Here is a 25,326-nt window from a genome sequence, read left to right as displayed (position 1 = left end):
CCCTTAGCTCTTTTAATTTGTTCTTTGAAAGATGCCGGCATCGTGTTGCACATCATAAAATACAGTTAGAGACACCAAGTCACATCACATTAGCTCATTGTGATAGGTTATAGATCAAAATATCAATGAGATGTAAGATTGGTTAATATGCCATAAGCTGCCAGATGAACTTTTGCATTGAAATGTATGATTTGCAGTGCCTTTATCAGGAGGGGAATTGCTTCTTTAATTATAATTGAGGTGTTTCACGGAGTAGTTTAATTGCAGAACAGGGTGTAACATACAGTGACCCAGTTGGGTTTAGAACTGGGCATGATATTTATCCACATTCATGGCTTTAATTAGGAAGTAAAGCATGGGGAAAAGCATCCCTGAGTCAAGAGGTGGAAGAGGGTGTTTTGCCGAGTCAAGATGACTGTGACACAGACTTTATTCAGCTGCTCTTGCACGGGCAAAAGCTGGTGGAAGCTGGGGACTTCTCCAAATAGGCAGCATCAGGTGGCTGCTCCATCTAATTGATTATTAATACGACCACTGTTTGCTTTGTTTCATGAGAGCCGCTTACATTTTGCAGCAGTTATCCCTTAATTGGGAGTTCACGTGTATGCATTTCCATGCAGGTGTGTGTCGCCGAGGCAGTGTTTTATATTCTCAGCAGGAAAGTGAGCTCTAAGAGAGGCGAGTAGAGGAGTTTGCGGCCACAAATACTAATTAGCTGGGAAGTGACACTGTCCTTTGCAGTGCCTTACAGCATATAGCAGAACTGCCTTCGGGTGCCAAAGGGAGGAAGAGCGGGGAGGGGGAGGTGGGATTGTTTGCAGAAGGAACACAGCCCAAAATGAATGAGGGCTGCTCGTTCATTTTGCCCTGGAGAGCCATTGGGTACCGTCTGGCAATGCAAGCCTGTCCTTCTCCAAAAGTACAGGATAAAGCTCCCTGTAATTGTCAGTGTCTGGTCCCATACATTTTTGTTCCTTTTTACATACCTTTCACACCCCAGTCTGCTGGTAGGTGGTCAGCACACTCTTTTGAGAAGTGCAAGAGGTGCATTACAAGCCCCTGTTTGAGAACAGACTTGCATTTGGGTCTTGTGCTATCCTGGGAAATATGCTAACTACTAGCTTATTAGAGGGCCTTGCTTCTACATTTCCTACCAGTTCATTTCCACAGTGCAGAAACCCATGCCAAGATGCGCATTTCTTCTTGCAGGACCGAGTTTTTTGAGACCTGAATTTTCTATGGGATCTACCCCTATATTTTCCTTTCTAGTGCAGTTCCAGTGATGTCGATGTGAGGGTAGAGCGTGCTCCTAAGTGAATCAAGTTGCTGTGTGATTGGATCTGACCAGAGGCAAGACCGATCTGTGAGAGTGGAGAACTGTCAGGTTTCTGGTTACTCCATAAAAGATTACAATAGGAGGTTTTCTACAAGAGCATTGACATGAGCCCTGCGAGCTTGTCCTCTCTACAGGTTGTTTTTTGCGGCAAAGATGGTTCTGGGATGCTGGTTTAGCTAACACAAACTGCCTCTCTTCTTCAGGCTGTACTCGGAAAGAGCAGCATTTTACCTTACGGATATTTTTGGAAGATACGCAGTGTGGGACACAGCTTTTAGCTGCTTTTTTTGATGAGGTAGATAAGCATACCTCCCAACTTTCCCCTTAGAGAAGATATAGCTCCTCATCCTGGAGATACTATTCTGTGTGTCTACAAGATTAGTCCGTCAGGCCCTACTTTGACTGATTCTAGCTCCGTGTGGCCAACAGGCCTCATAGTGCCTCAAGGGTGAGAGTTACCTCTGGCAGGGCTTTGCAGAGCCCCTGGTTCTTACCAGCGCCCTCAGTCACCCGGTGATAGCGTTTGCCTTCGTCAGGTCCTCTGGTAGTAGCTTCTTCAGATGCAGCGGTCACCTTAGGCACGAAGAATTACGATGGTCCCATCTTTTAATGGAGGTATTTCCAAAATACAGTCTGCAGAGTGCATGTCAGCTGTCACTCAAGAGTCATTTGATCAGGTTTGGCTCGGTTTTGCTCAGGAATTTCTGTGTGCGTCTAGAGCTGATGCTTTTCTTTCGCTAAAAAGTGTAACGTGAACAAAATACTGTATGTGTTTTAAAACTGGTAGGAGGAGTTGTCTGTACGACAACCGGCACTATGCAACTCCCAGGAAGAATGGGAAAGGGGCTGTCCTCGGGGACTGCAGCCACCCCCCAACATCCTGTTCCCTTCTTGAATTTAATGATCCTGAAAAGCATATAGCTTTATGCTGTGAAGAATGAGATCCATCTATCCATCCAACCAAAGAACCACAGACATCACATTGGTAACTCGTTTAAAGCTGTTTCCAAACAGACCCCTCCAAGTCGCTTCAGGGACTGGGAAGTCCACATGCCCACATGTCAACCAAGTGCCAACCAACACACATGAGCCATGGGACCTCCAGCTCAAGCCCCCTTTCAGGTGGGAAAGGAAACTCAGCAACTCCTGGTGGACAGATGGCAACTGCCGTGGTTTTCGGTTAATAATGCTATGATCTGTATTTGAATTTGAGGCTTTATGAAATAAAGTTCTCCATCTGCTGCTACCAGTCCACCTTGGCCTTTGATGTTTCTTCTGTGAGGCTTCACTTCCCCGTTGTGCATAAAGCAAAGCTGTATAGGGCCGGAGACATCCAGCAGCTGTACGTACACCCTGTGTACGTTTTAGTACTCCAGCAGAAAGCTAGATATATGTGCAATTAAGGAAGCGTTTCCACAGCAGGAGCACAAATTCCCCTTATTGGCAGCAGAAGCACAGTAGCAACAACTGAACAAAATGTCATGGTGGTTTGGATTTGCTGTCTCATTCTCAATATGTGTTTTGCAGTCTCTCATAGCTGTAATTTCAGCCTCAGACCATCCTTTTTTTTTTTTTCTTTTTTTTAAATGGGTACAAAATCTATTTCCAGCAAGTAGTACATGGAGGACAGCATCCTCTTCAGTGGGCGGTTGATGGGGTGAAAGTGTACTTTTGAAACCAAATCCAAAAACTCAAATAACATTCTTCGAAGAGGCACTCAAGGTACCTGCAATAGCTGCTGGCTCAATAGTCCGTATAAAACTACTAGAGTTTTCTCAGTCTCACTTGGGTGTCTTGTACTGTGTCCAAATCAGTAGTTCGCTTCACAAATGTTTTATTCTTACTGGCACGTGTACGTGTGCCCTTACTATCAATACGGTATGGGATGCGTGCCTGTTGTTACAATTCCGGTGTAGCAGGGGAGCTGTGATTTCCCCGTGGCTGTTGGAGGCTATGCGAGCTCAGCAGGGACTGCAGCAAGGCGAGCGATGCCGCCGCGACCGGTCGGCATGGCTGCAGAGGACACCAGCCACAACACCGGCGCGGCTGGGGAACCAGATGGAAAGCGATCCTGCTGCGTCGGCCAAGCATGGGGAAGGCAGGGGTGCAATGGTCTCGCCTCCCAGAATCCTAAATCACCGTTTATCGAGGCAAATCTCTCACTGCTCCCAGCCGTTGGCATCTTGTTTCTTCTGGAGAATTGCACTCATGCGCACCAGAGAGCTTTGCCTGTGTCTGGAGGGTAGAAGATTTGCTGTTTTCGGCAGGTGCTCTCCAATCTGAAGATGACTCTAGGGCAGGTTGGTGCAGTGGAGGCAATGAGAGACCAGAACCCAGGACTCGCACCCTGTTGACTTTCCTCTTGAGATTACGAGAGGTGCAAGGAACAACTCATCTGACCAGGAGGGGAGGATGTAGATGAGCTTGTATCCCTTTTCCATTCTTGGGTTTCTTTTGGAGCAGATGTGCTGTTGCTCTACCAGATTCTAAAATAGTCGCGCGTATGCAAGCGTGCCAAGAGATTTACTAGTAACGCTAGTAACTTGGCATGGCTAAATTTGTGTCAGTAATTAGCTTCCGTAATAGGTTTTCCTGCGTATGTAATCACTTGTGTGATTTATGTTCCCTGCGTTCATTTAGTTTGCACAGAAGCCTGGCCCGGCTTTGCAAGTCTTAGTCTCTGCATGTGCTGCCTTATTTCAGGCTGCTGCTGGAAACATCCTGCAGCAGCACAGGTCTGGCTGCAGCTCCATGGTACAGCCGGGGCAGTGATTGTGGGTTTTCTGTTCTTGCTGGTCTCGCTTTTCATGTTGGGTGGCATGTGGCAGGTTCCCTCTGTTAATTAGAACAAATGTGCCAATTATGTTAATGTATCTCCCGATACCAATCAGTGAATAATTAGAGACAACACATCTGTCTCTCACTGGGGAGTGGGATGACAGAAAAGATGCTACAAGGTATGTTGCTCTAAATTACAGCCACCTCGGATCGTGCGCTTCCTCAGCCGGTCTCGGGGACAGCTCAGTCTCATGGCAGGCTTGCCAGCACGTTAGCAGCACTGGATGTGTAGGTCCAGCACAGCTGGCAGGAGCTGTGGTGCCTCACTGCTCTGCAAATTATGTCCAGAGCACTAAGGAGCTCTGACCAAAAAGAAGGTGACTTCGGCTGCGCTCCACCTTCTCAGCATCCACAGTCACTATGAGTCAGGACTTCATTCGCTGCACTCACACCTTTACGGAGGGGCCTTCTCTTGCTAGTGAGATTGCAAACATGGAACAAAAATACCTTCTTGAGTGGAAAACTGAAAAAAGAAATGGGTGGTTTGTGCTTGCTTTGTTCCAGGGGGCTGGTGTGTGAGAAAAAACAGTTGCATCTTGTTGTAATTTTCCATAGCTGTCATCTTCACAAGGGAACACTTACCCCATCCTTCATGGCAGTATTGTTGCCAATTAAATGATTTCTGTTGTGATAAGGAAAAACTGATGCCCAGGCTTTTTCTATGTATATTCACAGCCATCCCTACATTTATTAATAACAGTTGGTGGGATGTGCCTGATTTAGTTGAATAAATAGAGCTAGGTACCTGTTCAAGAATCATTGTGACTATAGCTAGTAAATGTACATCTTCAGTATTTAGGCAAAAGCAAACATCTACTCTAGAGGCATCTTCTCCAGAGAGTTGAAAAATGGAGCCACGAGGGCGTGATCTGGTACGATCCTGAAGACAGGCATCTTGTGCGCTTTGAAATGCCCATGGGTATCCTGCTGTCTGCTCACCCGGAGGGGTGCAGGTCCCTGGCACATAAACGTCAGGCGCCTCATCCGCCAGCATCTTGCGAGCGTGGCAGTTTCCCCAGGGCCCCAGTCACCGTTATTCAGGCAGCGGAATTAAATTCAGGATAAGTTTCTGCATTGACTGGATTAACAGCCTACTTCAGCGAGGGGGCTGTGCCTTGGGGAATGACATGGCATCAAAAGAAATCGTTGCTTTTAACTTCTGTAATAACAGTTTGCATACTTGTCACTCATAAATCACAGTGTCTCGTTCTGCTTTGTTCTCTTCTCTGTTGTATTTGACACCTGATCTCTTCCTACCTACGTGACAGAACAGCTCTGCTCCCACCTATTCTGGTTACCTCAAAAAATAAATCTGAGGTTTGGAGGTGCTGAGCACTGCAATCACCTGCACCAGAAAAAACGAGGCCATTAGTAACTGAAAATAAGTACCAACAAAAGTCTCATTCACATGTTGTAGTGTGTTTAATTAGTTACAATTTCTACAAGGACTGAGGAGAAAATACAACGGCTGGAGGGGCGTGCTCTTTTTTGTGTTGCTCTGCTGATGGCTAAAATGTGTATGAAAGGCGACTCTTGCCTCTTGTCAAATCATCCCTCAGTTCCTCCCTTCAGATTTGACAACATTATAGTTTGCGACATGAATAGACTCGTGACATTATAAAAACCTGGATGCCAGAAGAAGACTGAATTAGTTCTATTAAAGAGGTATCTTGTAAAAGAGATGGGGTTTAGATGTGCACACACAGTACTGATGTACTGGCAAAACAGATTTTTCAGCAAAAAAGACATCCTGTTGTTCTGCAAACTTAGTGGTTTATTGTTGGCAAATTCTGTGAGCCATTAGGTGGAAAGGATCTTTTTCCTAAGAGATTTGGTGAAGAGCCAGAGGCAATATACTGAATAATACAGAGTATTTTTTTTTTTCTGATATTGGCAATTCCTGTTTTCATATCATCTTCAGTGTTTTTACAGGGATGACAGGGAGTTTAATGTTCATAGCTTTAATTTTGTCTAATCAGCTGAGACCCAGGCTGAATATGGGTGTGTGTGTTTTTGTGTTTTTGTGGAGAAAGAAAGTGTTGCAGAGTGCTTGCAAAAAAGAACTGCGCGCTTGAGCCTGGAGCCTTGCATAGTGCTGAGGGCTGCTAGAGTATGCGCTTGGATGGGCGTACCAGAAACATTTTGGACTGAGCCTTAGACCATGTGGGCTGTAGTCCTGTCCTCGCTGACGTCCTGATGTCCTCAGCGTTCAGAGCACAAGAAAAGCACAGGTGGATTTGCAGGTGGTACGGACGCAGCTGCAGCAGTGCATGTAGCATCTTTTAGAGTCCTGGTACGAGTCTGTACTCCATTCCAGAAACAAATAATGGTATTAAAAAACAAGAAAGACGTATTTTTTTGTGTGAGAGGCAGGGGTTAAGTGGCAGCCTACCACTGGTGGGACGGTAAGCTCCTGGCTTGTTTTTCAGTCTGGAATTCATGCAGGCTTGACCTGTGAGTGAGGAAGGAGCTAAATATTGCCACTGACTGAACAGGAATTTGTCTGTCTTGATTATACCTGATTCCTATTAGGATCCAAGAAAGGAGGAAGAACAATTTTAATCATCCTGACAAGGAAAACCAGGTTATTGACTAAGAACTTGTATCTTCCATGGTAAAACATGAATGTTCTAATGACAGAAACACAGCCTCCAAAGTTTTACGTCTTTTTTCTTCCTTCCCTGTTCCTTGCAGACACACGTATGCATTTCCACAGCCCTTTTTGCACCACTGATTTTAAGCTGTGCAGTATCAATAGTTGTGAGGCTACTACATATTGCAGCAATCTGCTGTGGGAGAGGAGGGTTTACATCAAGCCTTCCTCGGGGCCGTGGCTGCACGTTCACTAAGGTGTACATCTTTGGAAGCAGCTCACACCTGGTGCACATCCACCCAAACTGGGGTAGGGGAGCTGGAGCTGCTTGAAGTAGGGCTAAAGATGGGGAGCAGGTGGTGGGCAGCTCGAATCCAAGCCCACGGCCACTGGTGCTGGTCTCGCAGCATTGGACCGGCTCCGTACAGGGATGAATCAAGCCCTCTATGTTTGACACCGGGAGGGGCCGTCGGTTTTCGCCCCACAGCTCGGGACGGTCTGTACGGCTGTCTCGGTGGGGGGAGCAGGTTCTCTATTGGTTTTGGGATATGTCAGTGCTCGGGCAGTTCCTCAAATATCTTTGGAAAAGGGGGTTTGTGAGAGCAGGTCTTGGTGGTTAGCACCTCACAAGTCTGGCGGGTTGATTGTGTTTATGTTTTTCTTCCTTTAATTAAATCCTGGGCACAAGGTGAAATGATCCCATGACATGAAGGCCCGGCTTTGATCCATCCAGAGCCCCAGTCCCATCCTTGAGAGCACTCTCAGTTAAAATGAAAACAAGCTACTAGATCTGCAGCCAAATTATATTAGCGTGGCTCGCAGCAGTCAGCTGGGATATAACAGGGTGTTTCTTAAGGAAGGCAATAAAGAGAACATTGTCTAGATTAAAAATCACATATGAAAATATTTTTCTGTGTAACCAAGGAAATTACACTTTATTAAAATAAAATATAGCTTACATAAAGAAAAGGGAAAAATAAGCACTGATGTAGTCTTTGTGATTCCCTATTTCCTTGGTAACTGTCTCTATTTTGTTTAATCCTGATTGCAGCAAAACAATAACATGCGTGTACGTGCGAGTGCACGTATATTTAAAAACATTGGCGTGTTTGTAATTTGTTAGTGTGACCTACTCTGGTATAGGGCCTCATTGTGTTAGACCCAGGGCAGGTACATACAAGGTTACTGCATTATTACCTGCCTAATTAGACAAGACGTACAAAAGAATGTGTGAGACCTCTGCTGGTTTAGGGTTTCTGATGTTGTAAGGGAATTTTCTATTTATAGATACGGTCCTAAGGTATCACCCCTTCCTTATCCTTTGCCTCAGACTCTGAAAACATAGATCAGCTATTTGTACACTAGCTGGCAGCCTTTGAAAATGCATTGATATTTTCAAGGCAAGGCAAGACAACTGTTGTGTGGATGCGTGGGAGGGAAGGGGACCTGAAGGAAAAGGTGGTCGTGAAGGGTGTTCTCCCGCGTTTCTGCCGTGGTGTTTCATTTCAGTTGGCAGTGTGCCTCAGCCGAGTCCTTTGTGATGTGCCTTGACTCGTGCTTTCTGGGACAAGCAATGTAATCGCAGATACTGTGCCTCTTGTGGTGTGACCTGGTGCTGACTCACTGCCTCCTCTCTGGCCCTTTGAAACCCCAAGGTGGAGTGGCTGAAGAATGAAGAGGTGATTGATCCCGTGGAAGACCGAAATTTTTACATCACCATCGATCACAACCTGATCATTAAGCAAGCCCGGCTTTCTGACACAGCCAATTACACTTGTGTTGCCAAAAACATCGTGGCCAAAAGGAAGAGCACCACAGCGACTGTGATTGTCTATGGTAAGTGATGCCTTGTCCCGCTACACGTGGATGAACGTGCCTTCAAAGCGAGTGGTGGGACAGGAGGGGGATGCAAAATGCCTGTATGCAACTCTTACTGCGGTGAGTAACCAGGCTGGGCCGCCTGTGCTGCCTCTTGACTTGCAGCCGTATGCGGCGACCGCAGGCGGGCTTCATTACCAAAAATACTTGGAGGTACAGATCTGATGGCTTGGCTTATTGGTGACAGACAGCGGTGTTAAAGGAGGAACAGGCACCTACACAAAGAGCCAGTGTCTCATTGAGGAGAAGGCGGTCACTCCCGTTGCCATAACACACGCTGGCTGGAGGCAGCAAGGAGCCATTCGGGCACTTCCTCCGGCAGGAGTGTCCAAGGCATTGCTTTCGACCAACGCGTTTCACGTTCTTAGTGTCGCTTTTCAGAAATAAGAGTAAAACTGAAGGGAAGTGTGTGCTTCCAGATAGTGGTAAGAATGTCAGAGCACAGCAGAATCTTCCATCTTCTTATATCTCTTTAAATAAACTTATTTTTGATGTCTACTACCAAAACATACTCTGATGTCAGGCAGAGTAGCAAAGCCCTCTGGGACTGCAGTTCATAGGCACAGAACCTAGCTTAAAAATAAGCATCAGGGGAATACGAAGCATGGGATGACATTATTCTGTGTCTGCATCCACAGCCTCAGTTTAATATTGAGGATGGGCGTGCTTTGGCTGGGGAGGGGCCGGATGAGATGCCCTCCTGGGGTCTCTTCCAGGCTGTGCTGCACTGCAGCTCTGCCCCACCACTCCGAGCCTTTGCCCCTACAAAGTTTCTGCCCTGATGCGTCCCAGGCGGGGGCATCCAGCAGAACAAAACCTGCTCTGACGACGTGCCAGCTGACTGTCCTGGTGTTCCTTACAATCAGCTTAATTATAGGATAGACAAGTAGGAAAAAAATCCCTATGATTATCCCTAATATTCATTTCATATTCAGGGTAGCAGTTAGATTTAATTGTAAGCAGTTGCTTCCCTGAAGTTACAATGGAGGGCATTTTAGTTCAGTTTTTATAGAAAACCGACTGAATTGAGTTGATTAGCAGTGTTTGTGATATTGAGGGATGGACCATGCAAGAGCACTGTGTTTTGTAACTGTATTGAATGCAGAAACATAAAGATGTATGCATGCTGCAACTCTGCCTCATACATATACAGCATTTTTTTCAACAGTGCAGTCAAGACACATATGTAAGGGAGCAGCCATTTTTATGGGGTTTGCTACAGAGCTGCTTAAGGGTTGTGTCATATCACAAACATTTGGGTTTAGGGAATCTGAGCAATTAGTATGTTATCCATACCCTGGCGACAACATTATTGCATAGAGCAGCACAGCTCCTTTTTCATCCATCCATCTATCCCAGAAACTGAGGTGGGTGAAAAACAGAGTCAGCATAAATAGCTTCCCAGAGATAAATATCTCCCTAAAGTCCAATAATAAAAATGCGTTTAGTGTGAGTTCACTCTGGACAGCTTAAATATCTGTTACGGAAGTGCTGGGACATTTATATGCACCGGCTATGTCCATAGAGGGGTGAGTGACATTGTCCTGACATCCTGAGATCAGCTTCTGGAAAGAAAGGGAAAGAAAATTATCAATTTCTAATCAAAGCACAGGGGTTCCTGCGCATAGATGATGGGTACACCTGAGAATGAGCTGGAGTGCAGGTTATCCCCCTTTGTAAAATGGCGCAGCTTTCAGAGTGCAGGCTTCTGGCTGGCAGGGCTGTGGGTGCTCCCTGAACCCGCAGGGATTTTGGCCATACACACAGCACCAGGTGTGCTTGGTGCTGGGTCAGGTCGGTTTTCAGGAGAAGGCAGGTCACCTGCCAGTCGTCACGGTCATCAAATGGTGTTTTTCATTCAGCATCAGCATTTCTTCGACTTGTACAATGACTTCTGGCATGCTGTACATTCAGTGCGTTGGAGACGTGGTTTAGTGTCTGTTCAGTGTCATTTCTCATGCTCTTCCCAGCCATCGCTTGTGACTGCTGTTGGAGGCAGCATGACACAGAGCCAGAGGCACCTTTGGGCTGACCAAGAGGGCTCGCTTACGCGATCATACTCTTTCTCTCTTGCTTTTCAGTGAACGGAGGCTGGTCTACCTGGACCGAGTGGTCAGTGTGTAACAGCCGATGCGGGAGAGGCTTTCAGAAGCGTACGAGGACCTGCACCAATCCTGCCCCACTCAACGGTGGTGCCTTCTGCGAGGGCCAGAGTGTTCAGAAAATAGCTTGCACCACTCTGTGTCCAGGTTCAGTATGAACAGTACATAGCCCTAGATAAATAGCTTGTCTGTCACCAGTCATTTCAGGAGAAGATTATTAGTTACAAAAGCCTCCTTCTCTTTATTAATAAATCCAACATTTCAGTGAATGAATATGAAATTATATTACGTAAGTAGATAAAAATTGAGCATATTATAGCAAGCAGCAGAGGATTCAGACCCACTTTTGCACGCAGCTTGCACTAATGTCTCAGCCCTGGTAATTCAAGGGATTTGGGAGACATTCAGAGCTTCGAATAGTAGGAGATAAAGGTTGAAAGGACTGGAATTTGAATACAGAAAGCAACTATGATGTAAATATATTTGCAATGTCTGTTCAGTCCAGCTGTCACAGCAAGTGGAGCATCTGGGGTGTGGATGTTAAAGTTGAGGCATGTGTTTACCTGACTTCAAAGACAAAGACCTGGAAAGAGATGTGTATGCACACCTTTAAAAAGTATTTAAATGTAAAATTCTCAAAAATACAAAATTGCTTCAGGACTCGCAAGGTAGTTGATGGCTTTTCTGTGAGAACAGTTCTGCCATCTGTGATGTCCAGGACTTTCCTACCTCTGCAGTCCCACTCAAATCGATGGCAGTAGGGTTGTCTTCAGCTTGTGAAGCTTGGCCATCTAACTCTGGGTCTTAGTGGTGGGTGAAACTTAAAAGCTGAAATTTCATTTCAGGTCGCTATTCCAAATGACAGAGTCCTGGCTCAGGCTACGTCACTGGAAAAATTTCATAGTTTGTTCTTTGGCTGTTCAATTTAGTGCTTTTGAAAATCATTTGCGGGAATTTGAAAGGCATTGAACACATTCCTGATTCTGCTCATGTGAAATACGTCAGTGCCGCTGGATACTTGTTTTAATAGAAAATATTTAACATTAAATGTCTAATGTTACTAAATGTTACTAAATGTTTAAATGTTACTAAAGAAAAATTTCTGGCCAAGTTTAACTTTAGCCTCTGTGTTAAAAAATGACAAAAAAAATGATCACAGATTCCCGACTTGTTCATTTTCTTGTACACTTTGAGCAGTGCTGACAAGTTTATGAAAAGGGGAGGAAAGAGCAGAAACGGGGCTGGGGCAGAGAGAAAGGAGAAGGAGAGTGAATGTGCATTTACAGGGCAGAAATAGGACTTTAAGAAGAGCAGACTACAATCCTTCTGCCTTGCTGGGAATGGCCAGGAGGTACAGGCTGACTTGTGCCAAGACGTGCATCGCTCTCGCTCGGTCCCACTTTTACGTACCCCCTAACAAGTCGTGTCCTTTCCTTGTCTCAGTGGACGGCAAGTGGACGTCCTGGAGCAAGTGGTCCACCTGCGGCACAGAGTGCACCCACTGGCGCCGGAGGGAGTGCACGGCCCCGGCGCCCAAGAACGGGGGGAAGGACTGCGAGGGGCTGGTGCTGCAGTCCAAGAACTGCACCGACGGGCTCTGCATGCAGGGTAAGTGCCGTTGTGACGCCTCTGGAGTCTGGGACATATGTGGCTGCAGAAAAACCTGCAATAGCTGCGGGTCAGCATCAATGCCCTAAAGTCACAGAATCATCTGTAGGACGGAGAAATGGGTTAATCCAGTTCTCACCAGACTGGACACCCCACTCTTCTTCCCTGAAGATTAATGTAACGATGTCTGAAGTTTAAAAGTTGAGCAGTGAAGAATTAGAAAGTCCCATAACAGAGCCCTCTGCCCCCTGCCCTCCCCACCAAACAGCCCTTCTCTCTAATACTGGCTCAGCACCTGTCCGGGGAAGCTTGGCAGTGACTCTTAGGGCAATGCAAATGAAAAGTACAGAGTTTAGGGCAAACCCAGCATTTTCAAAAAAGTAAACTTGGCAAAGCAGATCAGCTTGTGGCTTCTTACTGTCAAGAATGGTGATTGCATGTGTTTCTTTATATAATAGTTATGCCCCTTTTTGAATTTGGGGTGTCCTGTAGTAGAAAGAGGTACCCTGTATCTATGCAGTGCCTATGCAAACTTGATATATAGTTATCAGCATGCTGCAGCCTCATGAAGATCAGCTCTAGCACTGAAGTCTATTCTGCCTGCACCTGTTCGCGCCATGGTCCTGCCTTTGTGACTAATAAGAGCGAGAAGTAAAGCAAAGTAGGCTTTTAGGGTGATTCTGACATATGCTGATGAATAATCAGTCTTCTCTGCACCCCATCACTTCTTAAAAATGAGGTCTTCTCTGTTCTGCTGATGCTTTGAAACTTCCTTTCACATTTCGTTAGTGCAATAACCTGAGCCAAAATCCTCAAATACACCTCTCTCCTGTTACTTCACCCTGTCTCTCTGCAGTACTTCTCTGTCAAGCCTCAGCTCTCTGTTGTCCAAAGAATTGTGGCTGTAACTATCTGGTATCTCTGTGTCCAGATCTTAAAATGTTTTGAGTTCTCTCATGAAAAAGGAGTCAGGAATTTTTATTCTCTGAGGCAGGTTATTTTTGACTGAAATAGTCATGATGACAGAAGAGTGACACTACTAGCTAATACATAGGTCTGCTTCTTGAATAAGTGCCATATAGGCGACGGCTGTGCTGGCAGCAATCACTGAGCTACCCTATGGCACAGCATGGCCATTTGCTCAGAGGTTTCCCAGTTTTACAAAAAAGGCTTCTTCAGTGTGGCTCGCACAAACGCTTTCAGCATGTTAAGAACTCTTAGTCAATGTCAGCAGCCTATAAAGCTGTAATTCCTCAAAACATTTGTTTTTATGGGGAAGACAGAAAGGTGAGATTCAGAGTTCCTCTCTTTTTCTTTTCTAAAGATAGAAAAAATAAAATCCAGCCACGTCTTACTGTAGAACACCTTGGTGACTTTTATAGTGGGGAGGCTAACGTACCCCTAGCTCCAACAGTGTGAATAAGTCATTATGGTAAATTAGGAAGAAAAGATACGTTTCCCCATACAGAAGAGCTCTTCACTATCAGGTTATATTTAGACAGGTGTATGTCATCTTTGTGTATGTGCATAAAGAGAGCTATTTAAGCAGAAATCTTGTGCAAAAGTGGATATAATGGTACAGCAGAATAAAAGCCCTGTAGGGATCTCATTTATCTGTTGATGGTATATTGCATTTTATTTGTGAAAGTGGATGCTGGGTATAAAGCAGAGGTCTTCAGCGGGAGAGGGAGTGAGGCTGTTGTGAATCCTATTCTGCTTCATATATATGTATATAAAAAATGGTAATGAAAAATATACAGTCACATATTGACCTCCTTGGCTCCAGGGGCTGTGATCATCCTTCAGTGTTGGAATTTAATGGCAGTGTTTTAATGGTGTCTTTATACTCGCGGGGATTCATATACCTGTAAAACTTACAGCCCTGCTCCCTGATCCATCACTGCTGAGAAGATTGATTTGCCGTACTTGCTGGCAGTGTGCCTGCTGTTCTCTCTCTCCCTCTCTCTTTCTTTATTTCTCCTTCTCGGTTTATGCAAAACCAATCTGATCACTTACATTTTTGCCAGTGTGGATCTAGATTCATAGCAGATCTGCCTGCTGAGCTAGGAAGAAACACAGGACTCCTTTTGTTCCTAAAACACCATGCCTCTTGCCACATTATTTGAGGCTGGTGGGGACTGGCCTGGAACTGACGTTTCTCCTAGCCTGGGGACCTGTGGATCCGCAGCAGACTTTTCCAACGCCTTCATGCCAGTGGGCCTGGTGTGGCACAGATGGCCCGGAGGGAGCCACAGCCACCTTCCCTCTGTGGCCGTAGCCCTCTGGGAGATGTGTTGGCCAGCTGCTTACCTGCACCGTAGCCAAATCCTGCTCCTAGGTGCCCCGATGCTTCCTCCTTAGTGTCAGTCTTTAGTGCGAGCTTTAAGGTTGACTTTAGTACCATGAGTGTAGTTGAGGTCAAAGAATTAGTAGACAGAGCCTCTTACCAGGAGTCAATAGGCTGTTGCTTTGACAAAAACTCACTTGTAAATGTATCTCTCTATATAGCTGTACATAAAAGATATCCTGAAAAATGTTGGATTGAATGAGTCTAATTTACAAGCCCTTTCTCTTCCAGTCTATTATTCACTACAGTAGCATCAGCTGGATAAATCAATAAGCTCTTTCATCAGACTGCCCCTGCTCCAGCAAAGAGCAGCAGTCTGCATCACTATCGATTTCTGTGGGGATAAAAACTGTGGAGCTTTCTCCATCCCTTGTAATTACAGTATTTTACACCCAAAGCTGTAGTTTATGCTTACCACTAACTGTGGCATTTATCGTGCAACTCTGCTGTCACATTTATTCAGACTAATGATCTTGCTAGTACACACATACCCTCCCTTATCCAGTAGTTAGTATGTTTCTGTTAACATGAAAGGATGAACAGTCATTAAACTAGAGAGCCTGCAGAGAGGTAGCAGGCTGAATTGAAGAAGAAAAGTAGCTGCAGCGAAAATTTAGGGCGGTCATTGCTATTTTAAGTTCCCAAATACACAATATTGCCTAGCAGGTCCCATTATAACAATTTTGTAATTCCTGTAATAGCATTAATATGATCTTCTGGAACAAAATATGCTGTAGGTGTAACAAGAATTGGCTGGTTACCACCCACACTAGTTGCATTATTGCCTCCATAGTTGCATTATTTCCCATTTGAAGTACGAGTACTGCGGTAAATACTTCAGTGCAAGGAACACCACTTTTAAAGGCACGCACTGAATCTCACAGGGGATCGCTCTAAACTGAAACACTGCAATTAGCCCTCCACTCACCCTGCCTAATGACTTCCGTGGGCGTTCTGTGTGGGGACTGAGAAAGCAAAGCACTCCACTGCCGGCTCAAACTTCAGCACAAGTAGTTCCCTTCACTAGATCACAAGTACGTTTAAAGCAAAGTACGAGGGGAAGTGTTTGCTGGGCCCAGTCTGGAATGACTGCGAGATCACGTGTGCAGTACCAAACAGATGCTAAAAGTCCCTGGCAGGGCAAATGCTGCTTTGCATTATACGTGAAATGCTGCTGGTAATCAGGAAGAGGTGGACAACCTGTGAAAAGAGTTAGCTGTGTTGCACGGTTATGTTGAAGGCTTTTTACATGAGTTGTGATGCACAGCTGTCCTGCTCAGAGCATGTCACCTGTGTCCTTTCTGTTGAGGATCTGAAGTGACAGTGTTCAGATCTGTATTGGCCCTGTCCTGAATAAGTACAGAAAGTCCGCAGGCGTGAGGTTGGTGCCTGTGCGTGCTGGTAGAGTTGTTGGTCTTTGCTGAAATCACGCTTGTGATGCGCAGGGCTGGTAGAAGCACAGTCAGAGGGAGACAACCAGTGTCCCTTCTTCAGCTCACTCTCAGCTTTAGTAGACCACTGTGGCTTTTCAGAAAAGGCTGGCTAAGTTGTGCTTTCAATTTTTTTCCGAAACACAGGGCTAGCCATCTTACAGCAATGAGGTAATACCAAAGCACGTGTTGTTGCTTGAGGACTATGGATTATATAGTTACATAAATAGTACTGTTGCTCTATGTAGTGAAAACTTTTCACTTTATACATTCTCACCATGTGGAATGCAAATCCATCATTGAATAGGGCCAAAGGAAATTTCCACTTGTGAATCATTGCCAAGTGTCATCAGATCCACTGTGGACTTTTCCTTCATTCCTTTGGATGTAAATAAATGAGCATGAAAAGACTAAGACGTGCTACTATCACTCTAAAGAATGGAAGAAGAGATTCAAAACATCTTCGCCCGTCATTACAGACCACACTCAGGACTAACTCTTGGGTCACTTGGGTTCTCTCCCTGCATGTAGCTTAACTACTTGGAAATTCAAATAGCGGATAAACCACTTGAGAAAGAGGCACCTATGCCATGGTGAAGATGTTATTATCAGACTAGTAATTCCATTCCTTGTTAAAAAAAGGCTGCCTTCTAGTCGAGAGTGAATTGATGTGAAATGATGACAGCAAATCTATATTTGCTGAACGCTTTGAAATCCTCGTCTGAAAGGCAGTATGAAGTTCATAAGGTTCCCTCTTACAATGATAGCGCCTAAGTGAGTGAAAAAGATGCAGTTTGTCATGCTTGTGCATGAAATGGTTAACTGCTGCCCTTTTCAAGTCCCATGCCTGTTTATACACAGATCTGGAGTAGAAAGCAAGATTTAACCTGATACTGACATCTCTTTCTTCCCTAAACATATATATTCTGCACATGCCCTGCTTGTTTAACGTAACATGCCAGAACTTCTGATGGAATAAGCATTCATTTCCCTTTTTGGCTTGTTTTGAAAGCAGGCATTCAGGGAAGAATTAGAGGGCAGAGCAGTTTGATGAGGACCTCTGGTACTCCAGAGCAGATTAGTGTGCAAAGAGCAGGGGAATGTTTTCCAGACTCCAGGAGGTAAGCAAAGCTCTCTCAAGGGAGACTGCAACAGAAGCCTGTGTGTGCAGAGGAATGAAATAAAACCTTTTATTAAGAGCGTGTGGGTCAAGAGAGAACTTCTAATATGTTCAGTCTGTCAGCATAATGATTTAGCCACCTGGCCTGTTTCACTGAGCCCTTGCAGGGGGAGTTTCATTCATTTGAAGAATGCATCTCATCTGTTCCTAGAGGAAGTTTGCTGTAATATTGTTATTTGATATGATGCATTATTCTGTGTTTAACTCAACTGCTATGTAATGATGTAGCAGCCGAGGGAGTTTATGCATACATCTCAGAGTTACGACTCCTCATCTTTATTTTTATTGTAGCGACGTGAGAAATCCCCAGCTGGGAAGTGTCCACACTCTGGTGGGCCCTCTGTAACTGAGAGCTCTTGCATAGAAAACCTGCTGCTCAAAGCTGATAAAAGCACTGAGAGAAAACAGAAGTGCAGAGCCACGAGCAGAACCCAGGACACTGAAATTGCTGTGTCTTCCCCCAGTCAGTTCAGAAAGACCCACCTCTACATTAATTTTAATGAAAGGCAAGTCCTCTAAGACCTCTGGGCTGTTTTGAAAAATCTTAATTAATAACAAAATGTTATAGCCATGCAGAGAGGAGAAGAACCCCAACCTTGTCCATCTATAATTTTCATTCTTCTTAATTCCCTTGAGTGTTTCTGTTATTCTTCCCTTATTCCTCTGCACATAAAAAAAAAAAGTTACTCAGATGAAAGAAAAAGGCAAGCTTATAATAAAGTCTAACTGATACATTAACATCATTGTGGGAAAAAAACCCAACCATACAGTGACAATAATAAGTGTTTATATTTTCCTTACCATGTACAAAGGTGGGTATATTTCATGATTTTCGCTTCCCTGGCAGGGTGTCAGGCAGAACGAGGTTACGTGAGCAGCCCGAGGCTCATCAGGGAGTGAGTGACAGGATCAGAAGTAAAACTCGGTGCTCTCTATTTCTATATCTGTGTTCTACATAAAGGACTAACAAAAACATCGGCAGCGTCCTTAAATGAAAACTCATCTCGGGGAAGGAAGTTTCCACAGTTGGGAAATGAACATTGAGCTGATCAGTTGATTCGGGAGTCTCTGGGATTTTTGAGGTTATAAACCAGGGGAGTACAAGTTACCTTGCCTGTGAGCTTACAGACCTGCTAGAGGTTTCAATACGTGTCACTGAACATCCATGTGGGTAACTCATGCTTTCCGCGAGCCTTTTTTCCAGCAGTCCTAACAGTTTGAATCCCCTCTTCTAGATCCTCTTCCAGCTGTCCCTTCCTTCATCTAGCTGTTTGCCACGTGTCCCCTCTTCAGTGCTGCCCCCCTTCCAGCTCACCCTCTAACCTGTTTGCTCTTGGCCCGCTACAACTGCAAAACGAAGCAAGCCCCAGGAAGTCTATTTAACATTCAGTCATTGCAAACGTGGAATTTGCAAAACCACAATCTAGCAAATTGCGATGCTAGACGTGTTTACTTTTGCTGTCGAACACGCGTAACAAACCCAATGTTAAGGTTCTGTGCTTCTAAGATATTAAAGGCTGACATAAGATTTAGCCAAAAGGTCAAAGTCCTTAACTGTAAAAGATTGCATAATGTCAAAATTGCCTATTCTAATCCACATCAAATTTTAGCAACAAGTTATCCGACTCTTCCATCTTCCCCCACCCCCATATAGATGACATGCATGTTTAAACTCAGGCAAGACCTTTCTAACAATGTTAACAAAATGTCAGGAATCTAATTTAAAATGAAAACATAGTTGCAATCTTAATTATAGAATATCATAAACTCCTGTTCAAGGACAGAACAAGAGAGACTCCCCATTTAACCTGCCCGCTCAGGAAAGATCTGAGATAATACCCAAGTAAATAATCAGTCACAAAACCTCAAGCTCCCTGTTTATTAGCCCACCCTGAACATGCCAATAATTAGTCCTTTAGAAGGAAAATAAATTACTGTGCATTATCTCTGGGATGCCTGATAGCATATCTGACCTTCAGCATCATTACTGCAGACATGAAGGTCTTTCTTTAGAAAAGCAAATATAGGAAGAAGCTGGGCACATTCTGTCTGAGAGTTTTTTGCAGCTCCAGGGACTTTGTTTGTGGTTTGGTTGGGGTTTTTTTTTTTCATTTTTAACCACCACAAATAAGGTAGAAGATCTCCCATCTCCTTGTTTATGTGCTAGAGTTCCTGGGAAATAGCAGGGGAGAGAAACAATTAACAGCAATTACAATTCAAAGATTATTGTTAATATTTCTCCTGTGGTAAATCTGCGTTAGCAACATGTTAAGTGAACCTTACCACTAAACAGTCAGAATACAGGGTTTACTCTAAGGTTGCACTTGTACCGTTAAATCTGTCCCCTTGTAGAAAAGGAAGTACTGGAAGCTTGTGCAGTCGCAGTCTCTGGACAGCGGGACCTGCATGGAGCAATTCAAGACTCCGGGATGTCAAATTAAGTCTCCTAAATTCCTTCTCCTAATGTGAGAATATGTGACTGCTTGTCCGTCATAGGGAAACCTATAACATTGCAATGCATCTGAATTAAGATTTTTGAAAGCTCTTCGAAGTTTCTTTTGAAAGTTTTGTGCCTTTGCACACTGTATTTATCATCTTGATTTTGCTTTAAAAATAATGAAGAAACTCAGCAAGCTGGTGATGGCTGTAGAATTGCTGAGAAGTAAACTAGGTAAGGCAAAAGGAGGCATAAGGCGGAAGCAGGACTAGTAATGCTAGGTCACTGCTGTGGTCGTGGCACTGCAAGCGCTGCAGGGGCAAGTGCCTTTCTTCTTTACCTTAGAAATGGCTCTTTATAATGGAATTCAGAATTGCTGGATGTCTCTTCCGAGGAGTGCAGAGTTTTACAAAATCTGAAATTGGGCTGACTTTGAACCACGAATGGCATTTTACAGAAAAAGGGAGACAAGTTCAATTTCTAGACCCTGGCATTTGGAAACAGCAGTATATACTTTTTCTTTACCTGTTGAGATCCATTGAACTCAAAAATCAACCAAACCAAACCAAATTTAATAAAAATAATAATTAGGGTTCTTAGCCCAACTTGACTCGAACTTTTCAGGATAATTTCCGAGACTGATTATAGAAAATTTCAGCCAAACCCAAAGATTTTAAAGAAAATTCTGAGCCACTGGAGCTGGGGAAAGAGGAAGATAACTGAATTAATGCTGAAAAAAGACCTCATCATGGGAATTAAGAACAGAGCAATTGAGTGCATATTGTTTGGGACTGCTGTGGGAAAAATTACTAGCTTGCTGGCTTTGAATTACTAAATACTGGAACTCATCTGACATGTCTGTATCGCAGAGAAACAAAGGGTTGTTCCAGTAAACTCTCATGTCACAATGTATGCACCCCATACGTACTTTAAATCATCTGAGAACTGCTTCCTTCACATTTTAGGCATTGACACGTGAGAATTAGTCTCTGTTCATCTGTCCATCATAGCTCTGTGGTTAAGAGCCTGTTGCCAGCAAGAGCTTATTCCTACTTCAGTATTGCTGCACTGGATAAATCCTTCAAAGGAGAGAAAGCAAGCCAGCAGTTGAATGCGTGCCCTCTTCTTTTCTTACAGGCAATTTAAGGGCATTGACTTTGGAGCCAAAAAGGGGAAAAGTGCTGTTCCAACATATTATGTTCAACCTGTTGAGTTCATTGCAACAGGATGTTATTGAGACATGTCGTGTGGCTAGGCTTTCAAAAGGGCCCCATAATTACGTGACCTTAGCTCCTTTTGAAACTGCTGCATAGAAGGTAGAGAGTGTTTATAGATTAGAAGCAAGTGGTGCCAGATTAAAATACGACGCGTTAAAGAAACAAGCAGTTGCAGTGTGCTTTATGCAGTCTTCACTTTATAAATGAAAGTGAATGTCTCCAACTCTCACTGACCTTGATACAGTCTCAAAATACGTATCATTAACCGTGACCTCAGCAGCTAATGGTATAAAGCAATTTCCTTGCAGGATAATTGTAAATATTTTTGTAAATATGACCCAAACTGTATAAGCCCTAGTGAATAAGTGCTCAGAAAGATCACCTTCAGCTACTCTGCCATCTTACCTAGTTACTGGGAAGAGAGAGAGTAGCTGGGGAAAACACAGATGGAGAACTGGGAATTTTTCTTTCTCTGTTATGCGAGTATTTTATTTTCTGCAAGCAACAGAGTAAAATATTTTCATAATCTGATCAATTCACTCTAAAATTGATATCCATTAATACAAATTCAGCATGACTAGAAAGCTAGCAAAAATCTATTAAGGACAAAAAAGGGGAGCCAGTTACAAAGTTCCCTCTGCATGAATCCGTAACCTAGTGCTTTGTATCACAGGGATAAAAGTTGTCTTTAAAATATGCCAGTTCACAGGCCAAGGCAGTATATTCCCAGGGCTTTCTAGGTAAAATCAAACACAGGATTTTAGGTCATGATCCTAAGTTCCCAGTCTGAGCACTGTGTGTGTGTGTGTGTGTACACATGCACATGAATATGCTGGCAGGTAGATTCTTCCCCAGTGGAAAAAAGAGAGCTTAGAAAAGTTGTTTTGGTGACTATTTGGTGACACTCTTCTCAATTTCCATCTCCAGGGAGTCAGTGCCATAATCTCTGCACAGTTATCTTTTGTAGGTCTGAGAGTCTTCCATTCCCAAATGCTTCATTTTTCCCCAACTCGGCAGAAGGTTTATCTGCTCCTCCCAAGGAATGTAGCAGCAGATGAATTCATGCTGTAAAAAAGGTCATCCTGCCTATTTGTCAAAGCTAACGCCTGAAGGCCATTCAGCCACAGAAACCCACCGTTGAGTTTCCTGTGGTCTCTGGCACAAATGTATTTCCAGAAGGTCAGAGCAAAGCATGTGAGACCAGAATGCTCAGGCTGGACTTCCAGCGTTTGAGGATCATCTGCCTTCACTAACTGCACCAAACTAATTAAATGAGCTTCAAAATCTATTTAGTTAAATGGACACAATTCCCCAAATCAGTACAAGTGTGACTGATGTGACTGTGATCAATTCAGTTAAAATGCATTGGTAAAAAGCCTGCTGAAGTCTTTTCTATATACCAACGTTGGGCTGGTTTATCTTTCTATCTTTACAATCTGACATTTGTTCACCCTTCTTCACTTTTCCCAGTGTGTTACATCATTATAAAGGTGCTTAAATTGCTCTTCACATGCTTTATAGAAAAAGAATAGGCAATGCCTACATAACGCACCTTTATAATGATACATCTGCATTGGTACAAAGAATTTGTGTCAGTGTAATTACTTTTGTTAAAAAAAGCCCATCTTTAACACTTAATAGAAACACTTCCACAGGGACAAAAAATGTATTTACAAGCCCAAAGTTGAATATAAAGTAGAATGCATGGAGAAACATCAACTTAATTAAAGACTTTTTAGTGAATGCATTTACCATGCAATTACAGTGGTGCAATTTCTGTGTGTTAACCCAAGCCTCCCACTGATTCTCCGGGTATGACATAGGGTGAGGTACTTGTAAAATGAGGGAAATAAATACCCACTTTTGGTAAGCCTCTGAGAGCCTCAAACAGAAGGGGCTAAAGTATGATTATTACTATTTTACTCATCCAGCAGTAAGTTACACAACAAAACATCAAAAGCCCCTTTGAAACTGTACTTTTCCTAACAAGCTGTAGGAAGAAGCTTAAATTACTTTTCTCAAAGCAAGTAGCTCACTGTGAAACCAGCTGCTCCGAGTGTGAGTCAGCAGCCTCAGCAGCCTTCCCAGAGTCAAACCCACCAGCACCTTTCTAAATTCACCCTCGTTAAAAATTTTGATGATCGTGGTAGAAGTCCCTCAGGTACTTGCCAAAGCAGCACTGTTGATACAAGGAGGGGGAAAAAAAGAAAACCAACACAAGAAAAAGATCTCTTTTCACTGCAGTTACTTTGAAGAGAGGAGGGAAGTCATTCTTCATTATTTCAGTTACTAATCCCAGCAGGTTTGCATCATTATCTGATGAAAATGTCCTTTCTCATTGTTTGAAGGGGTAGTCAGAGGGACCAGTGTGAAAGCCAACTTTCTAAAGCAATACCTGTGCTCTTGTGCTGGCCGCATGGCAATAACCCTACCTCCTGCCCAGCCACCACCACCAGCACATGGCCGCAAGCCTTCCCTTACCGCTGCCACTGCAGTGCCCGCTCCCTTTTGGAAGAGCACTTTCACAACAAAGAAGTGTTGAAAAGTAGTTTTATTCTAAAAAGTCCTGCCCAAATGGCAGAAGGCGTCTGTAGTTGCCATGTTTGAGTGATCTCCGACAAACGTGCTTAATTTGCAAGTGCAAATGGAGCTGGTGTTTGACCACTGGACGGCTGGGGTTGCCAGCGTGGCTGGGATACTGACAATCAACCCAAGGTAAGGTCTGTGCTAGCTTCAGCCAGGGAAGCCTGCCCACATATGGGGAGCAAACAGGGTCGTGTGACCACCACAGCATAGCTCGTGTAGTGCTGTCACCTCAACAAGGACTTTACATCCAGCACGAGTGGCCACCTGTCCATCTACAGCCAGGTTGGTCAGCTGTTACTCTTGGCCCTCAGCAAAAAATTGTTTTTCAGGCTGAAAATGTGTCCTCGCAGACACTTGTGCAAGCCAGGCTATGTTTGCATGGAAACAGTTTTCTGGAGTTGGGTGCTTGGTTCAGTTCAGAGCACACACGGGAGACAAAAATCAAGCTCACTTTACTAAGCACGTTGGTTTGCGAGGCTAATGGAAGCAGCACAGAGTATCCTCGCCTCATCCTCCCGTTTCAATAGACGTGCCTTTGGATACATACACAAACAATTTTTCTTGAAGAAATTGGTGTCGCTCTTATGTAGCTGCAAGGATGCTCTCCACGGTTATCGGTCAGAGAATCTATGCAAACTTGTGTAAGATGCAAATAAGTATTTGTGACAAACAGGGTCTGTGAAGAGGTTGCAATGAGGTAAATTTATTCTAGAGTATTTGAGGACCACACTTGTTTATTTTGCTGAAAAGACTTGAAATTAGATTTCCATTTTCCCGGGAGGAGAGAATGCTTTCAACAACATCACAGCTAATCCAGTCCTGTGTGCCCGTTGCATGGCAGTTGCTACATCACTTCAGATGTGGCAGGAACAGCGCACAACCTTGAATGCAAAACTTGCCAGCTGAAATGCAACGTAGGGAGAGATCCGGCTCTGCGCGGGTGAGCTCGAGCTCCGTGGGTGATGCAGAGACGGGACACTCGTGTTGTCCCGTGCTGGCTCCCCCAAGAACATGCTGGGGCACATGAAGTGCAGCGAGACATCCTCAGCTTTCCTAGTGGAACTGAGTATGAGGCAAAAAGGCATATGGAGATGCAACCAGCTTAAATTCCACCTTGTCCTTGTGCCTCATATTTCCTGCTGGCTGCCTCTTGGTCTCCAGAGACATCTTGCCAAAGGAAATATTGGGCATAAGGCTATAGCTGAAATTGAGGTTGACTAAATATGGGCCTCTGCATTCATCTGGGGAGTAAGTGGGGAGTAACTAGGGTACTGTAAATTCATGCCCAGACTTGCTGAGCACTCACTCAAGCCCCCAGAAGTTGCTTGCCTGACTTTTTATGGCCAATATCTGGAGAACACTAGTAGAAGTAGGAAGCAGTTATTAGAAAAGATTGAGTATGCGTGTTGAGAGCACACATAGGTGAACTTGCCTCAAAGAACTAAATAAATGAATGTAAGAATATTTCTAGAAGTAATTATAAGGCTGGAATCATTACTGTGAAATAGTTTTAAATAGATATTACAGGCGATACAGTCTGCCCCATGATGCTTCGGGAAAAAACCATCATCATCATCAAACAGCAGCTCTTCTTGCTGTGATGTTGTGGGTTGACCCTGGCTGGAGGCCAGGTGCCCACCAAAGCTGCTCTGTCACTGCCCTCAGCTACACAGGGGAGAGAAAATATGATGAAAGGCTCGTGGGTCAAGATAAGGACAGGGAGATCACTCACCAATTACTATCGTGGGAAAGCTGACTGAACTTGGGGAACATT

General features: G+C 44.2%; 1 protein-coding gene across 3 annotated transcripts in view; it reads left to right on the top strand.

The window, feature by feature from the left end:
* Positions 1 to 25,326, top strand: part of UNC5C (unc-5 netrin receptor C) — a 262,479-nt gene that overhangs the window by 201,743 nt on the left and 35,410 nt on the right. For all 3 annotated transcript variants that reach the window (XM_054824508.1, XM_054824507.1, XM_054824509.1), the window contains 3 exons: positions 8,423 to 8,603; positions 10,727 to 10,894; positions 12,191 to 12,355. In XM_054824508.1, the coding sequence (XP_054680483.1) occupies positions 8,423 to 8,603; positions 10,727 to 10,894; positions 12,191 to 12,355 (514 nt within the window). The remainder of the gene's footprint in view (positions 1 to 8,422; positions 8,604 to 10,726; positions 10,895 to 12,190; positions 12,356 to 25,326) is intronic.

Source organism: Grus americana, chromosome 4, assembly GCF_028858705.1.
Source record: "Grus americana isolate bGruAme1 chromosome 4, bGruAme1.mat, whole genome shotgun sequence".
Classification (NCBI taxonomy): domain Eukaryota; kingdom Metazoa; phylum Chordata; class Aves; order Gruiformes; family Gruidae; genus Grus; species Grus americana.
This window is presented reverse-complemented; position numbering and strand designations above follow the sequence as displayed.